The 21,598-nt window shown below is 37.6% G+C and overlaps 2 protein-coding genes across 9 annotated transcripts in view; both read left to right on the top strand.

Moving 5' to 3' along the window:
* The window catches only part of LOC103480810 (gastrula zinc finger protein XlCGF8.2DB-like), a 78,826-nt gene that overhangs the window by 21,530 nt on the left and 35,698 nt on the right, over window positions 1–21,598 (top strand). The window contains exons 2-3 of one of the 7 annotated variants that reach the window (XM_017310375.1): window positions 10–157; window positions 556–2,388. In XM_017310375.1, the coding sequence (XP_017165864.1) occupies window positions 10–157; window positions 556–2,375 (1,968 nt within the window). In that variant the 3' untranslated portion in view covers window positions 2,376–2,388. Of the gene's footprint in view, window positions 1–9; window positions 158–555; window positions 2,389–5,220; window positions 6,999–21,598 lie in introns of those variants that run through there. The other 6 variants (XM_008435991.2, XM_017310376.1, XM_017310380.1 and 3 more) reach the window with 6 other exon arrangements.
* LOC103480887 (gastrula zinc finger protein XlCGF57.1-like) lies at window positions 8,910–14,634 on the top strand. Of its 2 annotated transcripts, XM_008436090.2 has the most exons (3): window positions 8,910–9,186; window positions 12,019–13,287; window positions 13,372–14,634. In XM_008436090.2, exons 1-3 carry the CDS (start codon window positions 9,018–9,020, stop codon window positions 13,515–13,517), a joined length of 1,584 nt encoding a protein of 527 aa, XP_008434312.1. In that variant the 5' UTR covers window positions 8,910–9,017; the 3' UTR covers window positions 13,518–14,634. The 2 variants fall into 2 exon arrangements, with proteins under 2 accessions (XP_008434312.1, XP_017165872.1); XM_017310383.1 differs by having other exon boundaries at window positions 12,019–14,634.

The following is a 21,598-nucleotide window of genomic DNA, read 5'->3' as shown; positions in this document are numbered from 1 at the left end:
GAGGAAGAGATTAACAATCAGACAGAAATCAATGTTAAGTCCGAGGAAGAGATGGACGATCAGACAGAAATCAACGTTAAGTCCGAGGAAGAGATGGACGATCAGCTCAGACTGCAGGATTTCAGCCCAATACCGAAGATCATCTTACTCCGGAAAGGTACGAAATTATGGGGTTCCATTTGTGTCAAAAATAAGCTTAAATCATATGTGTACAGTAGTCCCTCGCCATATCGCTGTTCACCTTCTGCGGTCTGACTGTTTAGCAGATTTTTTGTTTTATTTAAAAAATTTATATGCAGCATTGGATTTTTTAAATTCTGCGACAAAATTCTACTTTATGAATCAGACCATTTTGTTTCGTATTTTGATTGGGTCAATAGATATCAAAGCGGTTTGTTCTATGTCTTGATTGGCTTAGAAAGAGTCGGTCTACGTTGTAGCCTTTGATCTTAAACCGTAGTTTTCATATCATTCCTGATCGCTTTTGCTTTAATACGGTAGTGTTACTACACGGTGAAGTATGTTGGCGTTTTTGGTTTTTTTTTCGTTCAAAAGATGGATTTATTTCAAGCCTCATGTTGACTAAACATCCAGGGCCTTTGGCACCTGCCGCTGCACCCAAGCGCAAGAGGAAGATGCTAACCATCGCTCAAAAGGTTGAACTCCTGGACATGCTAAAGGAAGGGAAAAGCTATGCAGCTGTAGGGCGGCACTTCGAGATAAATGAGTCTTCCGTTCGGTCCATAAAGAAGGAGGAAAAAAATATAAGGACAACAGCAGCAGTAAGCTTTAACCAGAATGCGAAGAGGGTGGTAACCGTCCGCAATAAGACCATTGTGAGGATGGAGTCTGTATTAGCCTTGTGGATCAACGACTGCAGGAAAAAGAACATCACACTGGATACGAACACCATCCGCACAAAGGCAAAAAAACTTTATGAAACTTTTGCTGAAAACAATGACGTTCCAGACAATGAGGAGGACGATGATGCAGAGCCGGGACCATCCAGCGCTTCTCCCACAGGACCAACCCCATTTAATGCCAGCAAGGGCTGGTTTGACAAATTTCAGAAGCGCTTTGGACTTAAGAGTGTCTCTATGCATGGAGAAGCTGCCTCTGCCGATACAGATGGAGCTGAGGAGTTTGTGAACAAAAAATTTAAAGCCATCATCGAGGAAGGGGGTTACAAACCTGAACAGGTTTTTAATATGAATGAAACTGGACTGTTTTGGAAGGGAATCCCTTCTCGCACCTTCATAATGAAGGACGAAGCTAAAGCCCCTGGGTTTAAGGCCCAAAAAGACCATGTGACCGTGATAATGTGTGGAAATGCCGCAGGATTTATGATAAAACCAGGGCTCATTTATAAGTCAAAAAACCCAAGAGCCCTAAAACACAAAAACAAAAATACGTTGCCTGTGTACTGGATGCACAGGCCTGCCAAGGCCTGGATGACAAAAGTGCTCACCTCGGACTGGTTCCAGCGCTGTTTTATCCCGGAGGTGAAGTGTTATCTGAGACAGAAAGACCTTGACTTTAAAGTGCTTCTGCTCATGGACAAGGCAGGAGGCCATGATGCTGATTTGTCGTACGATGGCGTGCAAATAGAATATCTGCCTCCAAACACCACATCACTGATTCAGCCTATGGATCAAGGGATCATCTGCGCTTTCAAAGCTCTCTACACCCGGAATGCGCTGCAACATCTGGTTGAAGCTGTGGACTCGGTCCAAGACTTCTCACTTAAGGCTTACAGGCGTGAATACACCATTGCATCATGTCTCCTAAATATTGAGAGGGCCATTCAGGAGATGAAGAGTGAAAATTTGAATGCCTGCTGGAAAAAACTGTGGCCAGAAGTGGTCCACAATAAAGGATGCTCTCCTTTTGATCTCCATCACTCTGCGGTAGATAGAGCCGTGCAGCTGGCAAAGCAGCTCGAAGGAGATGGCTTCACTGATATGACTCCTGATTACATAAATTCCTTGATTGAAGCCCCCTCACAACTGTTAACAGATGAAGACCTGACAGAAATGACAAAACCCACAAGTGAAGAAGAGGAGGAAGACGACACAAGAGTTGAAGAAAAGGAGGAGGTCGGACTAACACTTGATCGCCTGGCAACCATGGTCAAGATGGCTAATGAACTTCAGCGAGTTGCACAAAAGTGGGACCCCGTGATGTACCGCTCTTTAAAGTTCTCTAATATCATCGAAAGTGGCATGTCGGTGTATAAGAACATCCTCGCCCAGAAAAAAAAGGAGCAACAGCAACTCCCAATAACCATGTTCCTCACTCGAAAACCAACACCCAGGCCTGCGGAAAGCAACGTTACTGATGAGGGTGGGGATGCAGCGCCATTAGAGCAGCTGTAATATATTTTACCGGGTGAGTAATCATTCAAAATTTCATCATGTTGTTAAAATTATGTAGGTTTTTGAGTGTAAACTATGTGACAATGTGGAAAATGTTAATGACAGTTTTGGAAATATTTATGAAGAGTGTGAAGCGGGCTTATGGGGTCTTAACATTAAACAGTCACCACTTTGCCGAATTCGTTTATTGCAGGACTTTTTCAGAACCGAACTCCTGCAATAAATGAGGGACCACTGTATATGTTGTTGGTCTACGTCGTTGCTATGTGAACTTTGGTTGATGTCTATGGTCTTAGTTAGAGGTGTGCCGATCGATCGGTCACCAATCATAATTGGCCGATTTCCGTGAAAAAGTGTATGATCGGTGATCGCTGATCACGGTCTCTTGTTGCCGATCTCACAAACCGATCACGTGCATCTCATTTCGCAGCCTGCCTGTGCAGCTGGTCTCCTTTTTCCGTCACACTGCGCAAACGCGCAGCAACAAATCTTAAGCGATGTGGAACTATAACGCACTGAGTGAATGGGGAAGTTTGCGTGTTGTGGCGGAAATTTGAAGCTCGTCAAAATGCATCAACACAACAAAGCTAATACGACATAAAAACAATGGCGTACTTGACAGAGTTTGGCTACATCGAGGCTCACTGCAGTAAAAAAGACATGGAGGATCACATAGCAGGTAAAGCAACGCACAGCTACAAACACTCACCCGGATTAGCATGACGGTCAGAAAGCTAAACAAATAACCCGCAAAATTATTTAAGTCTTTGAGCTGCAATGTAAGACGCTGGTTCTGATCTCGCTGTTGAACCGCTGCTACACTACAGGTAGTAATATTTCACAGACGGAACGCCGCTTCTGCTCCACCTGGTAGTGACTCTCACACCAAACCTCTGTTTAAAGCTGCAGCATCTAACTTAACAAAATACATTTTACATACGTATTAAAACTTTCGCTGTCCTAACATGAGACAGATAATCTCTGAAAAAATAATCGATCTCCTCCCTGTTCTGCATAATTACTCTGCTCAGTCAGAAATAGCCAATCAGAATTAGCAGTAATCAGCTAGCCGCCATGCTATCAGGAAGTTTTCATTCAGTAACTCTGGATTGTTTATTGTAATGGATCCTGTATTTGCCTTTGAATGTTAAGTTTTATACTTGAATTTTTTTGGCAATGTTGAGAGGTTTTATTTTGGCTCTTTGCATTATTTAGCCTCTTCAGAGCCTCCATATGTTATCAATCTGTTAAAGATAGTGTTACCGATAGCAGTACAATTTGCACAATGCCTATTTTTTTATTGGAAAAAGTTATTAAAAACAAGTTTTTGTCTAAATTAAGGTGAATTCATGGTTCCTTTTTCCACATAATGTAACCGGTAGTGTTTATGATAAAAAAAATAAAATAATTATGTGATCGGTATCGGTGATAGGCCCTCAGGGGTGATCGGTATCGGCAGGAAAAAACCTGATCGGCACATCTCTAGTCTAATGCTTAATGGATATGTAGATGTTGCATATGTAGGTGATGCATATGTCTATGTTGCATGCGTTCGTTGCATATGTACATGTTGCATGTTATGTCTCTAGCTGCGTCGTGGTTATTACTCGCTGTCATTTTGTCAATGCATCTGCAGGAAAGCAGTAAACCCTCCGCAGTTGTTTTTTTATGCAACGTCTGTGATTGGTCAGTGTCGTAGGGCAGCAGCTCAGGAGTCAACACGCAGAGGCGCCAGCTGTGTGATTGGTCCGCTCCCAACTTTAAATGCATAAACTGTAAACCTATAAATTTTTTAGAAATAAATTTGCTCCACAAGTGAAACTCTCAGAACACTGGAGATGCTTACAATCTGGCCTTAAGATAAAAGAAAAAAAATTAAGAATTTTTTTTTTTCCCCATTTGTTAATTTTTCTAAAAATAAAATCAAGCAACACTTAGCCTGGTGGGGGTCTAGTAAAGCATGGTGGGCTGCCAGGCTTATAATACACTGGGGGAAACTCTGAGACTGAGATCAGATGTCTTTTTTTTATTTCACTAGAACACAGTAACCACTGCTTGTCTTTACTGATCTACATACTAACAACTTCAATAAGCAAAGTTACAAGTCATGGATAAAGGATCAAAAGATTATTTCACGGTGATACTGCAGATAATTAAATAATAATTTATTAATTATCTTAATTTGGTAAGTTTGCATTTTAATAATGTAACATATTTCATAAATTTTGTACTAAATAAATGATTAAAACAATTTGTCATTGTTTATTTTTACCTTTCATATTTAATCTTCCAAGTTGTCCAATATTCATGTCAAATATTTTCAATAGGATCATTTTGCCATTTTCTGCATGTGCGCGGTTAACAACAATCACCCACTGTTACCAATTCTGCTGCAAATCGCAAGAAAGTAAAGGTTGAGATTTAGTTGTGTTTTTGAAAGTTTGTGTCGAGTGTGTGTGAGTGGAGCAATGTCTGACAATATCAGTGGTTGAGATTAAAAATTAAACTACAGTTTTGCTTTAGGCATTTTAAGTCACTCTTTAATGTGTTATATATCCTTTAGCTACATGGAGGAAGAAAATGTTTTGTAATATTTGTCAGGAAGCCACCAGGTTAAACTATCGCCATCTTGTTTGCTCACCTGGAGGTCCATAATATCATATTTTGACTCGCATCTAGTTCCAGTCTGATCAGAAGAACTTCATTGGTTGAGTTAATGTTCATTCTTGTAAGATTGTAATTTTATAATAACCCAAGAAAATCCTGTTTTGATGCATTGAGGTTAAAGTGAAGGATTCCTTGTTTGATTGACATTTAAAAGCTTTTGTTTTGTCTTTTTATCCAGATCTCCCACAATGTTGTATGTATAAAGAGGAGGAGGTTCTCAATGAAACAGAACCACAGAGGAACCAACTCATCTCTCATGGCTCTCCAGAAGCTGAGAACCAGGATAAGGAAGGAAGGAATTCTGAAGACCCAGGAAAAAAGAGAAAGAAAAAACAGAAGCAAAAGAATTATGAGAAAACCAAACAGCAGAAAGACAGAACTGACTCTGAAAAACAAAAGAAGCACACGAAAGCTCACCCAGGGCAAAAATTATATTCTTGTAAAATTTGTGATAAAACCTTTTTTCGAAACAAATACTTGACATGTCACATGATAACTCACACCGGAGTAAAACCTTTCACATGTTCAAACTGTGGAAAAAGTTACAGAAAAAAGGGTTATTTAATTTATCATATGAGAATTCACACAGGGGAGAGGCCTTTCTCCTGTGGAACCTGTGGAAAAAGTTTCTCTCGAAAAGACCATCTAAATGATCATATGAAAGTTCATACAGGTGAGAAGCCTTTCTCTTGTGGGACCTGTGGGAAGAGTTACAGTCAAAAAGGGACTTTAACTCATCACATGAGAATTCACACATGTGAGAAGCCTTTCTCTTGTGGGACATGTGGAAAGAGTTGCAGTGAAAGAAAGACTTTAACTCAGCACATGAGAATTCACACTGGTGAGAAGCCTTTCTCTTGTGGCACCTGTGGAAAGAGTTTCTCTCGAAAAGACAATCTAAATGTTCATATGAAAGTTCATACAGGTGAGAAGCCTTTCTCCTGCGGAACCTGTGGAAAGAGTTACAGTGAAAGAGGGACTTTAACTCAGCACATGAAAATTCACACAGGTGAGAAGCCTTTTTCTTGTGGGACTTGTGGAAAGAGTTACAGTGAAAGAAAGACCTTAACTCAGCACATGAGAATTCACACAGGGGAGAAGCCTTTCTCTTGTGGGACTTGTGGAAAACATTTCTGGAGGAAATCAAAATTACTTGATCACATGAGGATTCACACAGGTGAGAAGCCTTTCTTATGTGGGACCTGTGGAAAGAGTTACAATACTAGAAGCAGTTTAGCTCGTCATGTGAGGACTCACTCAGACAAGAAGCTTTAGGAACAAAACACCTCAGATCCATTTTTTTGCATCTGATCCAATGTAAAATCTGGTCAGATGACGGAAACGGCAAGAAACTTTTAAGGTCAACAGATTGTTGCAGACTGCCAGTGATTCACTTTGTCTTTCAGTGTGTGACCAAGATAAACCTGAGGTCTACTTTTGCCTAACAGCTTGTTTTCTTTATTACAGTTTTTTGTTTTAATTCTCAGTCATATTTGTCTTCAGACACCATCAGTATCCCGTTAGATACTGAAGTTAAAGAGGGCCACACATTCAGCAGGATTCATTTCTGTGCCTTTCAGTTTTTATGGAGTTCTGTACCATGTAGAATAATTGAGTTTAGCTTTCACATTTGTGATGTTTCCATGTTAAATACTTTACACATGAAATCAGTGAAATGGTCTTGTTTTTCCATAAATGCAACTCTATGATGTTTGTTTGAAAAAAATCTCAAAAATAAAATTGATCTGGTCATATTTGATTCAGTGCTAACCACAGAGGTTTTTATTTTCCCAAATTTTTGTCATTGTTATAATTTGCTGAGAATCAAAGTATATTATGGAAAATGTTTGTTAAACTAAACAGTATTTTGAACAGAATGTGCTTTTTAATAAATGTTGATTTGAATAAATATTGATGGATTATTCAGCGATTGTCATCATTAACTGTTGCCATATTTTTAAATGTCAGATTTAAGTAAAGCATCTAAAGATCATTGGAATAACAGTAAAACATGAGTTATTTTACACAAATTGATATTTTTTTCTTTTGTCAGTATCAGAATTAAAGACATATTCTAATAAAGGTCACATTCATTAAATTTTATAAAATTTAAAATATTGTTTATTAATTAGTCTGATTTATTATTCTAATGTCAATTGTAATATTTTCATTAGCTATTAATTCTGCATTGTCATAAACTGCATCTTTATGGACGTTTCATGCACCTTTCAGTTACTGTATCCAGAGATAACACTGCAGACGATCTCCAACACTGTAATGTGACACAAAAACAAACCAGAATTTTTTTTTTCAATATTTGTAATAAAAATGTCTTTGCTGGAAAGTCTTTGGTAATGTGGACCACAACGTTTTCCTTAAAACAAAACTTGACTGTTTTGTTGCAGTTTATGTCATGCTGGTCTTTCTGTAGAAGTAAACAAGATCATCATAATTTGTTGCAGAATGGTAACTTTCTAATTTTTCTTTTAAAACTGACCCATTATCCACATATGAAGACATATTATATCTCACTAACTACTACATAATTGTATTAACATAGTTTTACTCTTGAAACATCTGTTGTAGTAGAGCTGGACCGAGAACCACTGAAGGAAAAACATCTTCAAGAGTTCAAACACATTAAAGACAGGATTTTGTCGGTTTTACCACCAAAATTAATGAACTCAAAATAGATTCTTATTTCTTACATTTGTAAAAATGGCTGAGTCAGTGATTTCTACAACAGCAGAAACAATGTAGTTGTAGTATCAGGCTCTTGTCAGCAGGTGGCAGCATGAAGGTGCTTCTCTGTCAGGCCTGCAGGGGGAGACATGATGTGGTTGTTGCTGCTGGAGGCGAATCATTCAACAGAAACTCATCACCAGTTTCTATAAACCCTCCAACTGTTTGTTCCAGTCAACAAGTTCTGATCGCCTGAAAGGTTCCCGACATATTGAGTCTGGAAAACAGAGAAACTGGACAGAACCAGATTAGTGTGACACATGTTGTGAAATAGATGTTAAAGATGTTTAAGGTTTTCAGCAGGAAACCAGATTCATGACAGTATACTGATATTTTATACAGCTGCAAAATGACTTTTGTTTCTTAGCAGTGAGGAGCTTCAGTTAAACTCTTTTTGTTCCTTTGGGAGGCATCAGTGTTTCCCTTGTTATTTTGTATTTCTGTTAATATATTTTCTTTCTAAGTTTTTAAATGAGTGAAAGGAAAAGACTACACTGAATAATTAATAACATCTCCATGCTCAGGTATTGCAGGTATGTATTATGATTTAACCAAAAATACTTTTATTGTTTTTAATGCTTTAATTACAGTGATTTCCTCTTCTGTTCACACTACACGCCTCTTCAGTGACCTTTTATGTTGTCACTTCATTGTAAGGCAGGATGGGCCTTTTATCACAATACAATCAATTATTACCGAGTAAAAACAACAAATCTCTGTTCCTCTAAAATATAAAATAATTCACTGTTTAATTTTACAACTGAATCTCATTCTAAACAACTACAACTTGATATAAAACATTAGATTGTTTTACAAAATAAAAAGATCATACTCAAACAATTACAATATATATTCCAGCATGGTTCATTTGTAAGATTCCATGCACCTTTGATAACTGACAGCATATTTCTTGAGTAGTTTCTTTATTTGTTAGTCTAATGAAATATTCTCCTCATAAATGCCGTTTTTCCTCATAATTAATAGATGTAAAAAGTATAAAAACACCATTTGTGTGTAATTATTCTATATACTATGTTTATGTTTATGTTTGTTCAGAGGAGACTCAAAGCGGAAAATTCAAGGCGGAACAAAAAATTGTTTACAGTTTCTTCAGTACAGCCAAAGTGAAACACGCGGAAAGCAGAGCACACGATGTAGCATTAGTTCCTCTTAGAAGGTAGTTTGAAAACAGGTTTGGCGTTTTCGGTAAATATTTGCGTGTGTTCAGTAAAAATGTCTTCAGTTCAGCCTCAGAGAGAGTTTATTGACGAACAGGAAACTCCTGCTGAAGAAACATTGACAGATTTGAAAGAAATCGACGTCAAGATCGAGGAAGAGATGGACAATCAGCGCAGACTGCTGAGTTTCAGCCTTATACCGAAGCTAATCTTACACCGGATAGGTACGAAACACCTTCACGTTATTGACCTTATTCCAGGGGGTTAACTGGGGAAGCGATTTGGGTGTTACTTCCGGCGGCTAGCGGAAGTAGTATTATTTCATTTTAATTTGTAGGGTTTTTGCTAATCTATATTTATAATAGAAATTACATCTCTCTTTTCGGTTATAATACAATATTTAATAAAAATTTGTTTAGGGAAACGCCGTCTTCTATCAGAGAGCTGCTCAGGACAGAGGATTGTAATTGTGAGGGGGAGCGACAGGAACACAATCGTTACGTTTTGTTATGGAATGACAGTGAATTAGCAGCGCTGCTAGCAGCTCGTTTCTCTGAAGAACTGACAGTAATAAAGAGAAAAGCTGAGCAAGATCTGAGATCTGTCATAGATCCGAGTTGTGCCGACAGTATGAAACACCAGAACTACACACTATTAGCTTGGTGTGATGTGAATTTTATTTTTCGTTTGAATTTGAAAAAATAATAAATTTTATTATCTGAGTATTTGTCATTATGATTGGGCCAGGAAATTTTATTTATAAGACAAAAATAAAATATCTGGATTTATTTAATCCATCAGAACCAGAACCTCGAGGTTCTCCGTTGCTGCAAATCAGCCGAGAAATAACCGCAGCTGCTGCGCTCCAGACCGTAATACGGAGAATCTCCCCACTGCATTAGAACCGAACCGAATCACACATTAACCTGTTATAGAGACCAACTTTCCACTGGAAAGTGTCGTAAGATGCCCTTGTGGAGCTCGGGTAACTGTTGTGCTGTTCGTGGCTGTACTCTAATCATCAGACCAAGTTTAGTTTGTGGCTACAGCCAGTGTGCTTTGAACTGTTCCCAAAACAAAAGTGATAGTTTTCATCGCCTACCGACAGATAAGTAAACAAAAAAAAATTTGGCTAACAATTCTAAACTTGAACAGAGAACCCAAAATGCTTTACGTGTGCTCATTTAATAGTGTGGACAAAAAGCCAACGGAAGAAAACCTGCATCTGGATCCGAAGCAGCTGAGTCAGTGAAGTAGCAACATATACTAGTGCGACCTGAAAGAATTAGACAATTTCTTCAAGTTGCCATCCCTCCCAGCAATAGCTATAGGTTGTGGTAAAACAATAATGTCACATTTAAGCTTTGAGAGCTGGTGTTCCCACATATTTTATAGCCTAAAAGCTCTGACGAAAACCGGTTAGGGTAACATGTAAACAAATGGCAGGTCCGGTGTTACGTCAATCCGCGTTTCCCCATCAGATACGGTTCCCCCTGCGTCTTCTTGCCGCTCCGCCCCGCCCACGCGGCAAAATACGCGCGTGCTCGTAACGAGCACTGATAAAGCACGTGCGTAGGGAACTACGGACACCGTGAAAGCTCAAACAACATGTTTCGGCAAAGTTGTCACTTTCTTCACGTTTTTGCGGGAAACAAATAGTAATAATACTAATAACAATAATAATAAAAATAATAGTAATGATAAATACATATATGTCACATATATTATAATTATTATAAATGTATATATATATATGTATTTTAATGCTCGATATTACCCATCAGATTCCATTCCCCTTGTTTTACAGTGGGGGAACGTATCTGACGGGTAATATCGAGCATTAAAATACATTGCCCTGTTTTTATTTCATAAATATATATATATGTGTATATAACATATACATTTATAATTATATATGTGACATATATGTATTTATAATCACTATTATTTATTATTATTATTACTATTATTATTGTTGTTGTTATTGTTATTATTGTTGTTGTTATTATTGCTATTATTATTAGTGTCCCGCTAAAACATGAAGAAAGTGACAACTTTGCCGAAACATGTTGTTTGAGCTTTCACGGTGTCCGTAGTTCCCTACGCGCGTGCTTTCTCAGTGCTCATCACGAACACGCGCCTATTGTGCCGCGTGGGCGGGGCGGAGCGGCAAGAAGACGCAGGGGGAACCGTATCTGATGGGGAAACGCGGATTGACGCAACACCGGCTTGCAGCGGAAGTCGCGCCCATAATTCACGCAAAGCATCATGGGGCGTAGGAATAAGGTGGATACTGATAATACAGGTTGAGTAAAGTTGGAGATATGTTAGTGAGAGTTGGAGACAGGTTAAGGAGTGCTGAACCTAAAGAGCTTTCACACTGTTTTAGTTCATTCATTTTGTCTCTGCGCACCACTAAGGTTCATTAACCAGTTTCAGGACTTGACCAGAACCCCCAGTGTTATTACCTTGAGAAATAATGAAATTTGGTTATATATAAAAACAAGCTTTAATGCCGAAAAATGATCAAATGTTACAAGCCATACAAATCGAACAGATACAGAGATTCATTCACCATCCAGCGCTGCACCACACTTTTCTCACCTTAGGTTGACATCTTCTCGTTATGTAGCAAACATTCAGGTAATCCTTCTGTATTGACAATAAATGGAAATGATTCGGTTCTCTTTGCTATCCATGGCCCACCACACACCCGTTGGTTTGTCTACAACAGCCACCTGCCTCGCGCCCCGCCCAAGTGAAAGGAACATGTCGCAGGCTATGATGCAAATCTTCGTTGACAGAAATGTTGAAATTTAATATTTATTCTACACATTTTTATAGCATTGGAAAACATTAAAAAGGATTGTCTCTTGTTTGTCCTCCTACAGAAACCATATTAAAACAAAAAATATATTTCCCACAAGCCTCTTTTTCCATTTTCAAACACTTTCGAAAAAGCTGCAGAGATCCACGAGGGCAGCGCTAAAGAGCCGCAGGTTGCCAACCCTGGTCTTAGACACGTTTAAAAGTTTTTGTTTTGTCTTTTTGTGCAGATCTCCCACAGTGCTGGGTGTGTAAAGAGGAGGAGGTTCTGAATGAATTCAGCWACCARGAMRRGAAGTCCARTTCAYATAAAGAAGAACCAGAACATGACGAGTTCAAAGAGGAAGAGAAGCCACTCTGCATCAGTCAGGATGAAGAGCAGCTTGTGGTGAAACAGGAGACTGATGACATTTTGGTGAATCCTCCTAATGTGCAAAGAATCCACAATGAATCAGAACCACAGAGGAACCAACTCATCTCTCATGGTTCTGCTGAGGATGAGAACCAGGATCAGGAAGGAAGCAAATCTGAAGACCCAGGAAAAAAGAGAGATGAAAATCAGAAACAATATGAGAAATGTGAGAAAACTAAAACTAAACAGGAGAAAAATAAAACTGATAGTTCCATACAAAAATGGCAAAAAATGATTGATCACACAGGTCAGAAACTTTTCTCATGTGTGAACTGTGGAAAGAGTTTCATGCGGAATACACAATTAATTGATCACTTGAGGATTCATACGGGTGAGAAGCCTTTCTCATGTAGAACATGTGGAAAGAGTTACAGACTACGATTGAGTTTAAATCATCACATGAGAATTCACACAGGTGAGAGGCCTTTCTCTTGTGCAACCTGTGGAAAGAGTTACAGAGTAAGACACAGTTTAACTTATCACATGAGAATTCACACAGGTGAGAAACCATTCTCTTGTGCAACTTGTGGAAAGGGTTTCATGGGGAAAAGTAATTTTCGTTCTCACATGAGGATTCACACGGGTGAGAAGCCTTTCTCATGTGGGACCTGTGCAAAGAGTTACACGGTAAAAAATGATTTAATTGATCATATAAAAATTCACACGGGAGAGAGACCCTTTTCTTGTGTGACTTGTGGAAAGAACTATGCATATAAATCGGATTTTAATCGTCACATGAAAAGTCATACAGGTAAAAAGCCATTCTCATGTGTGACCTGTGCAAAAAGCTTTGGAACCAAACAGATTTTGAATCGCCATATAAGGATTCACACTGGTGAAAAGCTTTTTTCTTGTGTGACCTGTGTAAAAAGCTTCAGAACCAAAGAGATTTTAAATCGCCACATACGGACTCACACTGGTGAAAAACCATTTTATTGCGTGAGCTGTGGAAAACGCTTCGGAACCAAAGATAATTTAATTTCTCACATGATGATTCACACAGGCGAGAAGCCTTTCTCTTGTGGGACCTGTGGAAAGAGTTACAGAGCAAAACATAAATTAACTCATCACATGATGATTCACACAGGTGAGAAGCCTTTCCCATGTGTGACCTGTAGTAAAGGGTTTCGAAGCAAATATGAGTTACTGAGTCACATGAAGATTCACACAGGTGAGAAGCTTTCTTGTCTGAGATCTGTGGGAAAAGAGAGAGATGAAGAACAGAAACAAAATGAGAGATGTCAGAAAACCAAACAGGAGAAACGTAAAACTCGCAGAGGTAAAAATAGGATGGATCATGAGAATTCACTCAGGTGAGAAACCTTTCTCATGTGTGAACTGTGGAAATAGTTTAATGTGGAAAACAAATTTACTTAAACATGAGGATTCACACAGGTGAGAACCCCTTGTGGGATGTGTGAACAAATTTTTACTCAAAATGGCTATTTAAAACTTCATATGAAAATTCACACAAATGAGAAGCCTTTCTTATGTGGGACCTATGGAAAGAGTTTCACTCAAAAATGTTCTTTAAATGCATATGAGAATTCACACAGGTGAGAAGCACGAAGAAGGAGCTGTGATTTGTTTTTTTCTAGAAAAGGCAAATAACTTAGTACATTAAAACTCACACAGGTTGAAAGCCTTTTTTGTGACATGTGGAAAAAATTTCCATAGCAAATTTAGTTTATCTTGTCACATGATTATTCAGAAGTGAGGAGCCTATCCCGTGTGATTTGTGGAAAAAGTTTCATTCAAAAAATAAAGTTTAACGGTTCATATTGGAACAATATAAAAACTTGTGAAACTCAAGTATCAAGAAGTTTTTTCTTTCCACGAAACTCTTTTTATTTTACGTGAGCTATTTATCTCACTTAAAAAAGAAGTGAGATTAATACTACTCGTCTCTTCAGTGACCTTTCATGTTGTCACTTCATTGTCAGGCAGCATGGGCCTTTCACAATCAATTATTACCAAGTCAAAACATCAAATCTCTGTTCCTCTCATATGTATAATAATTCACTGCTTAACTTTACCACTGAATCTCAACCTAAAAAGCTACAACCTGATATAAAAACATTAAGTTGTTTTGCAAACTAAAACGATAATACCCAAAACATTACAATATATACGTTCCAGCATGGTTCTGTTGTAAGATTCAAAGTACGTTTGATAACTTACTAAAACCCACATTTTTTGAGTAACTTTTTTTTTTTAGTCTGATGAAATATTCTCATCGTAATTTTTGGTTTTATGTATGAAAGGAAAAGCATTCATTTTGTATTTATTGAGAAAGGGGCAGATTTTTACAAGGTTTTTCTTCTTCCTGCTCTTTTTCACTCATGCAGATTAATTGTTCCAAGACATTCTTGTGTACATTGGTGATGAAGTTTGTTTGGTTGAGTGAATAAACGTATTGATTGATGGATTGATATTTAGAGTCCTATCTTTATGTTTCTGTGTGAATTTTGACATGTTTGTGTAATTTATTTCGTTCGACTTATTTTGTCTGAAAGCATCTCAATACTGACTTTGACAGTTGAATTTTCAGCGGTACAGCTCGGCACAACGTCCTCACAAAACAGGTGTTCATAAAAGCACAGTACTCAAATTTGTTTCCTCTTGTTTACATTTATAAAAATGGCTGAGTAACTAATTTCTACAACAGCTGCCTGAGGCGAAACAATAGTTGTCGAGACATTTAGGTTCTGCAACTGGAAACCAGGTTCGTAACAGTATATTGATATTTTATAAAGCTTCAAAATGACTTGTTTCTTAGCAGGGAGGAGTTTCAGCTAAACACTTTGTTCCTTTGGGAGGCATCACAGTGTTTACCTCTGTTATTTGGCATTTCTAATGTACTACGTTTTTAAATGTGTACAATAACAACTCCTTCCTCAGATATTGCATATATATATATATGTATACATATATATGTAGTATAATATGAACAAAATACTTTAGTGGCCTTAGTAAAAGTTACCTCTTCAGTGACATTTCATTTTTTGACTTCTATAAAAACATGAATCTTTTTCGATTCTCAATCTTCTCCACTCAATCTTCTTAACGAGGTCGTTAGTCCAAGTTTGTCATTTATTGAACGTTCAGAAACTACAGCAGGTGTAATGAGCCACAAAGGTAAACAAAGGTAAAACAATCCGAAAAGACGATCAACTCAAAACCACTCCTACCCTCTTTATTCCCCCCCCCCTCTTCTCTCTCTCTGTTTTTGTTGTTTAAGCACACCCGTTCCTGTGGCAACCACCTGCGCTTAAGCCGAGCAAAGATGATCACATGAAGATTCATACGGGTGAGAAGCCTTTCTCATGTGGGACCTGTGGAAAAAGTTTCAGGATGAAAAACCATGTACATAAAGATTCATATGGGTGCGAGACACTGACATGCAGTGAGCTTCATAGCTGGTGAGGCACTGACTTACAATGTGTAAATTTAGACACCATGCATGTTGTTTATGTTCAGAAATTTCGCACCTGCATACAACACAGGAGGGCACAATGATCATTCTTTTACATCATCCATATCTGCGTTAATTTAAGAAATATTAAAGAGTGAACTGTTGACAAAGTTACAAATTGTTGAGTTATTGTTCCCTTCCAGTATAATTAATTCAGAAGTAATTACTTCACATTCATATAATTACAATAATAAACTTTTACTGTTCAAAAGAAAACCGCTGCAACACTTGTCTTGTGGTAAAAAAGAAAAAGGTGAGTAGTATTGTTGATTGTATTGTTTAACAAAAATAAATGTTAACAAATTAATTAAATTGTGTTGAATTGATAACATTGTTTCATCATGCAAAATAGATTTTGGATTTAAAATTCTATTAATGTGCCTTATTTTTGGTGCTTTTGTTATGGGGGTCATTTTTGACCCGTAGGACAAAGGGAGTAAACAGAATGTTAAGATCGCACGAGGGTTAAATCAGTTTTTTGTTTTACTTCTCAGTCACATTTGTACTCAAGATCCCCATCAGTATCCCATTAGATACTCAAGTTAAAGACTGTATTCAGGCAGGTTTAATTTCTGTGGATTTCAGTGTTTTTGCAGTTCTGTCATGTAGAATATTGAGTTTAGCTTTTACATTTTTGACGATTCCATGTATGACTTGATATAAACTATTTTACATTTTAAAGCAGTGTATTTTTTTTTCCATAAATTGCTGGATTTCAGATGACGTAGCACCGATGCCATGAAATGCAGATGAGGGTCAGGAAGTAAATGCAGCACATTTAGTTCTGTTGATCCAGAATGAAAATGCCTAAATTCTGTCCTGTTCCTGATAGATATTTTTTGTGAACAAACATAAAAGAACCACAGACAACGTACATGAATTTTATGGCCAAACTTTTGCAAAAGGAGAAGACTCATCAAACTGCTCCTCCGAGTCGTTCACAGAGCGTTCTGCCCTCTCTTTGCTAGAGCAGAACTTTTATTTGGGAAAACAAAAGTGAGAAAAGATGAACAACCAAAACAAATGGCAAGCTGTAACACACAGATCACCAAGCTCTTTCCCTTGAGGGCGATTTCTTCCAAAGGGGACGGGAACAGTCAGTTCTCAGGAACACAGATGTTCAACACGGCAATCAAAAAGTTTTAGCACAGCACGTCACTACTGATTAACATTAGACTGAATAATGAGCTAAAGTAATAATAAAAATTTTAACACAAAATTTTTTTACAGTTCCAACTGTTCTAATAGAGACAAAAACTTATCTTTGTGCTTTGAAGGTGGTTTATCACAAGGGAGTTGATTTACAAAAAACTCAGAAAATAAAAGTGGATCAACAATCTACATCTAAAACCGGGAGGTGCAGAAACTAACATTGCCAGAGTTTTCAGCCCCCACTTTCTAGTAGGTAATGATGGCATTGTTTAAATTGTATTTTCAGATGTTTTACTTAGAAAGACAAACATTTATATACAGGCAGGTGCAGAGGGAGTCTGGCGGGGGCTTCAGCCCCTGCCCCTTTTACCCTTGATGCTCCTATAACCCTTATTGAGTTTTATTTTATTTTAGTTTTTTACTTTTTTAGTCTTTTTAACAGGAGGCTTTCTTGTGCCTCTCAAAATAATATTTAGCAAAATGTATGCTATTCTGACAGCGTATGGTAATCTGATAGAACAATGGCTCTCAGTGACACTGCAGTCCTGTCTAATAAGTAAAGAGCCGTTCAGAAGAATCGGACTGTTCCTGAATATCACGTCACTATATTGCAGACTTTTGGTCACAGTGTTGTTCCATATTTGCGACAAGCCAGTCAACAGCTCCGCACAATAATTCAGGCAGTGAGTGACTTTTTTTTCATCACAAATGCTTACGTGTCTCTGTACAGCTAGCTTTGCTAACATCACGTCAACGGAGCTTACCTTCTTTGAGCTACTTTTCTAAGTGACGACAAAAGTTAGACGTAGTCCCCACCGTCTGTGAAAGCGAAGCGCTGCTGAGTTAGCTGTGGCCATCGGATTTCCTATGATTTATGCAGCGCTTTTCTATTACTGACCATTAGACAGACATCTTCTGCTGCTGAGAGGAAGCTACTGCGCATGTCTTGGAGCGCCGCGCGCGAGTGAAAGGTGTTGGGTGGAAGGGGGGGGGGTTAACAAACATGTTATTGATTGGATTTTAATCGGTGCGTTTTGCATCCACTGAAAACAAAGATGTTAACAAATAAACTGGACCGTATGCTGTACGTTTAGTGATATTTTCACAGTTGCGGTCTTGACTGGACTTGAAGTAAAATGCCGAGTTCTCAGCGCGCGAAACCGAGACCATCAAAAAATGGTCTCGAGACCAAGACTGATCTCGAGTACTACAACACATCTCGAGTACTGCTGTGAAACACAGCAGTCATTGTTGAAATACTGTTGTGAAAATCTGTTTCTACCAGCTCTACATAACCAAAGATATTTTCTCAACCATCCAAATGTTCAGAATCACGTGATCCAATCCCTTTCATGCCTGTCATGGCACATTTGTATAAAATGAAGCACAGACCAGAACCAGGTTAGTATGACACATATTGTGAAATAGATGTTTAAGGTTTGCAGCAGGAAACCAGGTTCATAACAGTATATTCATATTTCATACAGCTGCAAAGTGACTTTTGTTTCTTAGCAGGGAGGAGCTTCAGTTAAACACTTTTTGTTCCTTTGGGAGACGTCACAGTGTTTTCTCTGTTATTTTTATTTCTAACATATTTTCTTCGTATATTTTTAAATGAGTCGTTAATATCTCTTTCCTCAGGTATGATGATACAAGCAAATATATTTTATTGTCTTTGTTGCTTTAATTAAAGTTTTCTGTCTTCTTGCATCTCGGCTCTTCAGTGACCTTTCATGTTTTCACTTGTTTCAATGGAAACATGAACCTTTATTCAGAAGACAGTTATTATCAATCTTTTCAAGTCAAAACAACATTTCACTGTGTTTCTCTAAAATTTATTCATTTGCTGTTACACTTTAAAACAGAATCACAACCTTCAAAACTACAACCTTGTAATGTTTGTAAACTGTTTTACAAACTAAAACAATCATACTCAAAAATGTCGTTATACATACCAATATGGTCCTTCTGTAAGATTAAATACCTTTTGATAACTGACTACAAGCTCACATTTCTTAAACATTTTTTTTTTTTTTTTAAGAATGAAGTAATATTCTAAACATTAATGCTGTTCTTGAATTAGCTGCAGAAAATCCTCACAACAGAAATAAAAGGCTTGGAAACATCTCTGTGTTTGTGTAATTATTTTAATACTGTGTTTCACTCACTGAAATATATTAACCTTTTATTAATGTTGTAAAAAATATTTAATATAATTGAATCTTGAGAGGAGGCTCAAAGCGCAAAATTCAATGCGGAACTAAACATCGTTTACAGTTTCTTCAGTACAACCAAAGTGAAACACCGAAACCTACGGCGCACACGAGGTAGCATTAGCTCCTCTTGRAAGGTAGTTTGGAAACAGGTTTGTCGTTTTCGGTAAATATTTCCGTGTTTTCAGTAAAAATGTCTTCAGTTCAGCCTCAGAGAGAGTTTATGAACGAGCAGGAAACTCCTGCTGGAGAAACATTGAAAGAGTTTAAGGAAATCAACGTCAAGATCGAGGAAGAGATGGAGGATCAGCGCAGACCGCTGGATTTTACCAGGATACCGAAGATAATTTTACACCGGATAGGTACGAAACACCTTCACGTTTTTCTGATTAGTCAGGTTAAAGAGTTTTTAGACATATAAATAATAGGTATGTTCGGAAAGCTTTTTAAAGAATCCGCTCAAATTGTAAACATTAAATAAAATGATGAACTTTGACCTGAATTATAATATCTAAATTATAGTAAACTATAAGTTACTTAGTTTTAATTAGGTTTGTGTGTAATCTATTTGTTTATGTTTAGCTTTTGTTTAGGTCAGATTATAATTTATATTTTGTATTAATTCTTTAAATATATAACTAAATATATTGTTTATTAAATAAAGTTTCATTTTATAAAATTCTGTATTATTACCTTAGAATCCTTTTAGCTTTTAAWTTAATGACTGATTATATAAAATAGTTTATGAAACCTTCAGGTCTTAAAATTCAATATTTTTATTTTGACATTTCCTCAAATGAGGCCTGTCTTCAAACTTATGTTGTATAGATWATTCAACCCTGAACATACATATTTTACACTAACAGATGATAGAAATATTGTTTTGAGGTTGGAAAAACAGATATTTTATTATTTATTTATTAAAGTTGAAAAGCTTTATGTTCCTTTTTAATGAGAAACCCAGGGGTTTTCCCAGTGTATTTTTGGAAAGCTGCCTTTAATTAGTCTTAATTACTCCTATCTATGCCACCAAACAGGAATTGGCTTTAACTTCTGTCACGAAGGTTTGGTTTCTGCCAAAGTATCGATTTTTCATCTGCGAGTATCGATCCGTTAAACCATAGGGGTCCATAGCCTTATAGCTCTTTTTAACGTTTAGTTTGTTACGACGTAGCAGCAAGACTCCGCCTCCCTCAGTCTCACTTTCAACTTGAGCTTAAAGTGCACATTATGTGAGAGGGAATGAGCGTCCAAATGTACGAAACTTAACATTAGATTCCTGTGTTTTTGGAAATGTAAAATCTTCAATAAATAACGATGGGCTGTATTTTGTTGCTGAGAAACGAAGTAAAGTTGCGCAAGTAACCGTGAAAGAGAAGCGGAACGGAGTAGCGGCGCGAACGGAGCAGCTGCAAAAGCGGTGACATCGCAAAATTAATGCAAATTTCGACTGGTAGCATTCACTTCATAATTAGTTTTTAGCTTAGGGGTTTCTGCTCTGTATATAAAGGACCTGAAGAATGAACATGGGTTGATAACATCCGAAGCGGGCGTGCAGCGGCGCTGTGTTTTGAGCAGGAAAAAAACCCAGCCGGAATCCGCGGCGCAGTGAGGATTTCCATGGTAACAATGGCTGATCGATCATTCTTATTAGAAACAGACAAAGAGTATCAGAGACTGAGAGAACGATGAGATCCTGGCATTCTGAGAGGCAGCAACTCAGAGATCCAAGCAGGGGAATAGCGGCGCTGCGTAGCAGCAGGGAGTCGATCACTACGGGGTGAGGCGGAGCCACTACTTTAGCAGTTAGAAGAAAGCAGCTTACAGCCACGGCTAACTCCGGGAACCAAGGTAGAAAAGCCTGTTTCCTTATAGTCCAAAAGACTGCAATGTGGCTGCATTTTTACTCCAAAACGCAGTCAGTGTCTAAAAGAAGAAACATAAGTGCAATCAATCATTTGCATATTGAGATTCTACAGAGGTGATAATCACCCCACTCTGCTCCTGGATTACCGTTTAAATTTTTGAATTTTATGTCAAATCCACATGAATTAAATGACAGAAACTAATTCTCTCACTGCATCTTTGATTCATTTTGTCCAGCTGCAGACTGGACAAAAGTCTGCAGCTGGACAGACTGCACTGTCCAGCTGACAGAGTCTGATTGGACTCTGTCAGATCTGTCAACTACACAATACCTGAGTATTGTGTAGTTGGTGTTTTTAATCAGTTTTCAGTAAACTAAATTCAAGTCTATGGAACACAAAATGTCACTAAAGTCACTCTGTCCTTCTAAAATCTTTCAGAAAATCGTAAAAATGCACTGAATCGTAGTGAATTGTATCGCTCAACAAATATTGTGATACATATTGTATCGTGACCAGAATATCGTATATCGTATCGTGAAATTATTGTATCACTACACCCCTATTTATAACCATGTTTGATTTGTGAAACTTTAATAAAGGTTGATTTATATATATTCAGTGATTAAAGTGAAGGAATCATTCTCTTACTCGCATTTAAAAGCTTTTGTTTTGTCTTTTTGTGCAGATCTC

Source organism: Poecilia reticulata, linkage group LG18 (genome assembly GCF_000633615.1).
Source record: "Poecilia reticulata strain Guanapo linkage group LG18, Guppy_female_1.0+MT, whole genome shotgun sequence".
NCBI classification, from domain to species: Eukaryota; Metazoa; Chordata; class Actinopteri; order Cyprinodontiformes; family Poeciliidae; genus Poecilia; species Poecilia reticulata.
The sequence above is the reverse complement of the archived record's forward strand: the minus strand, read 5'-3'. Positions and strand labels throughout refer to the sequence as shown.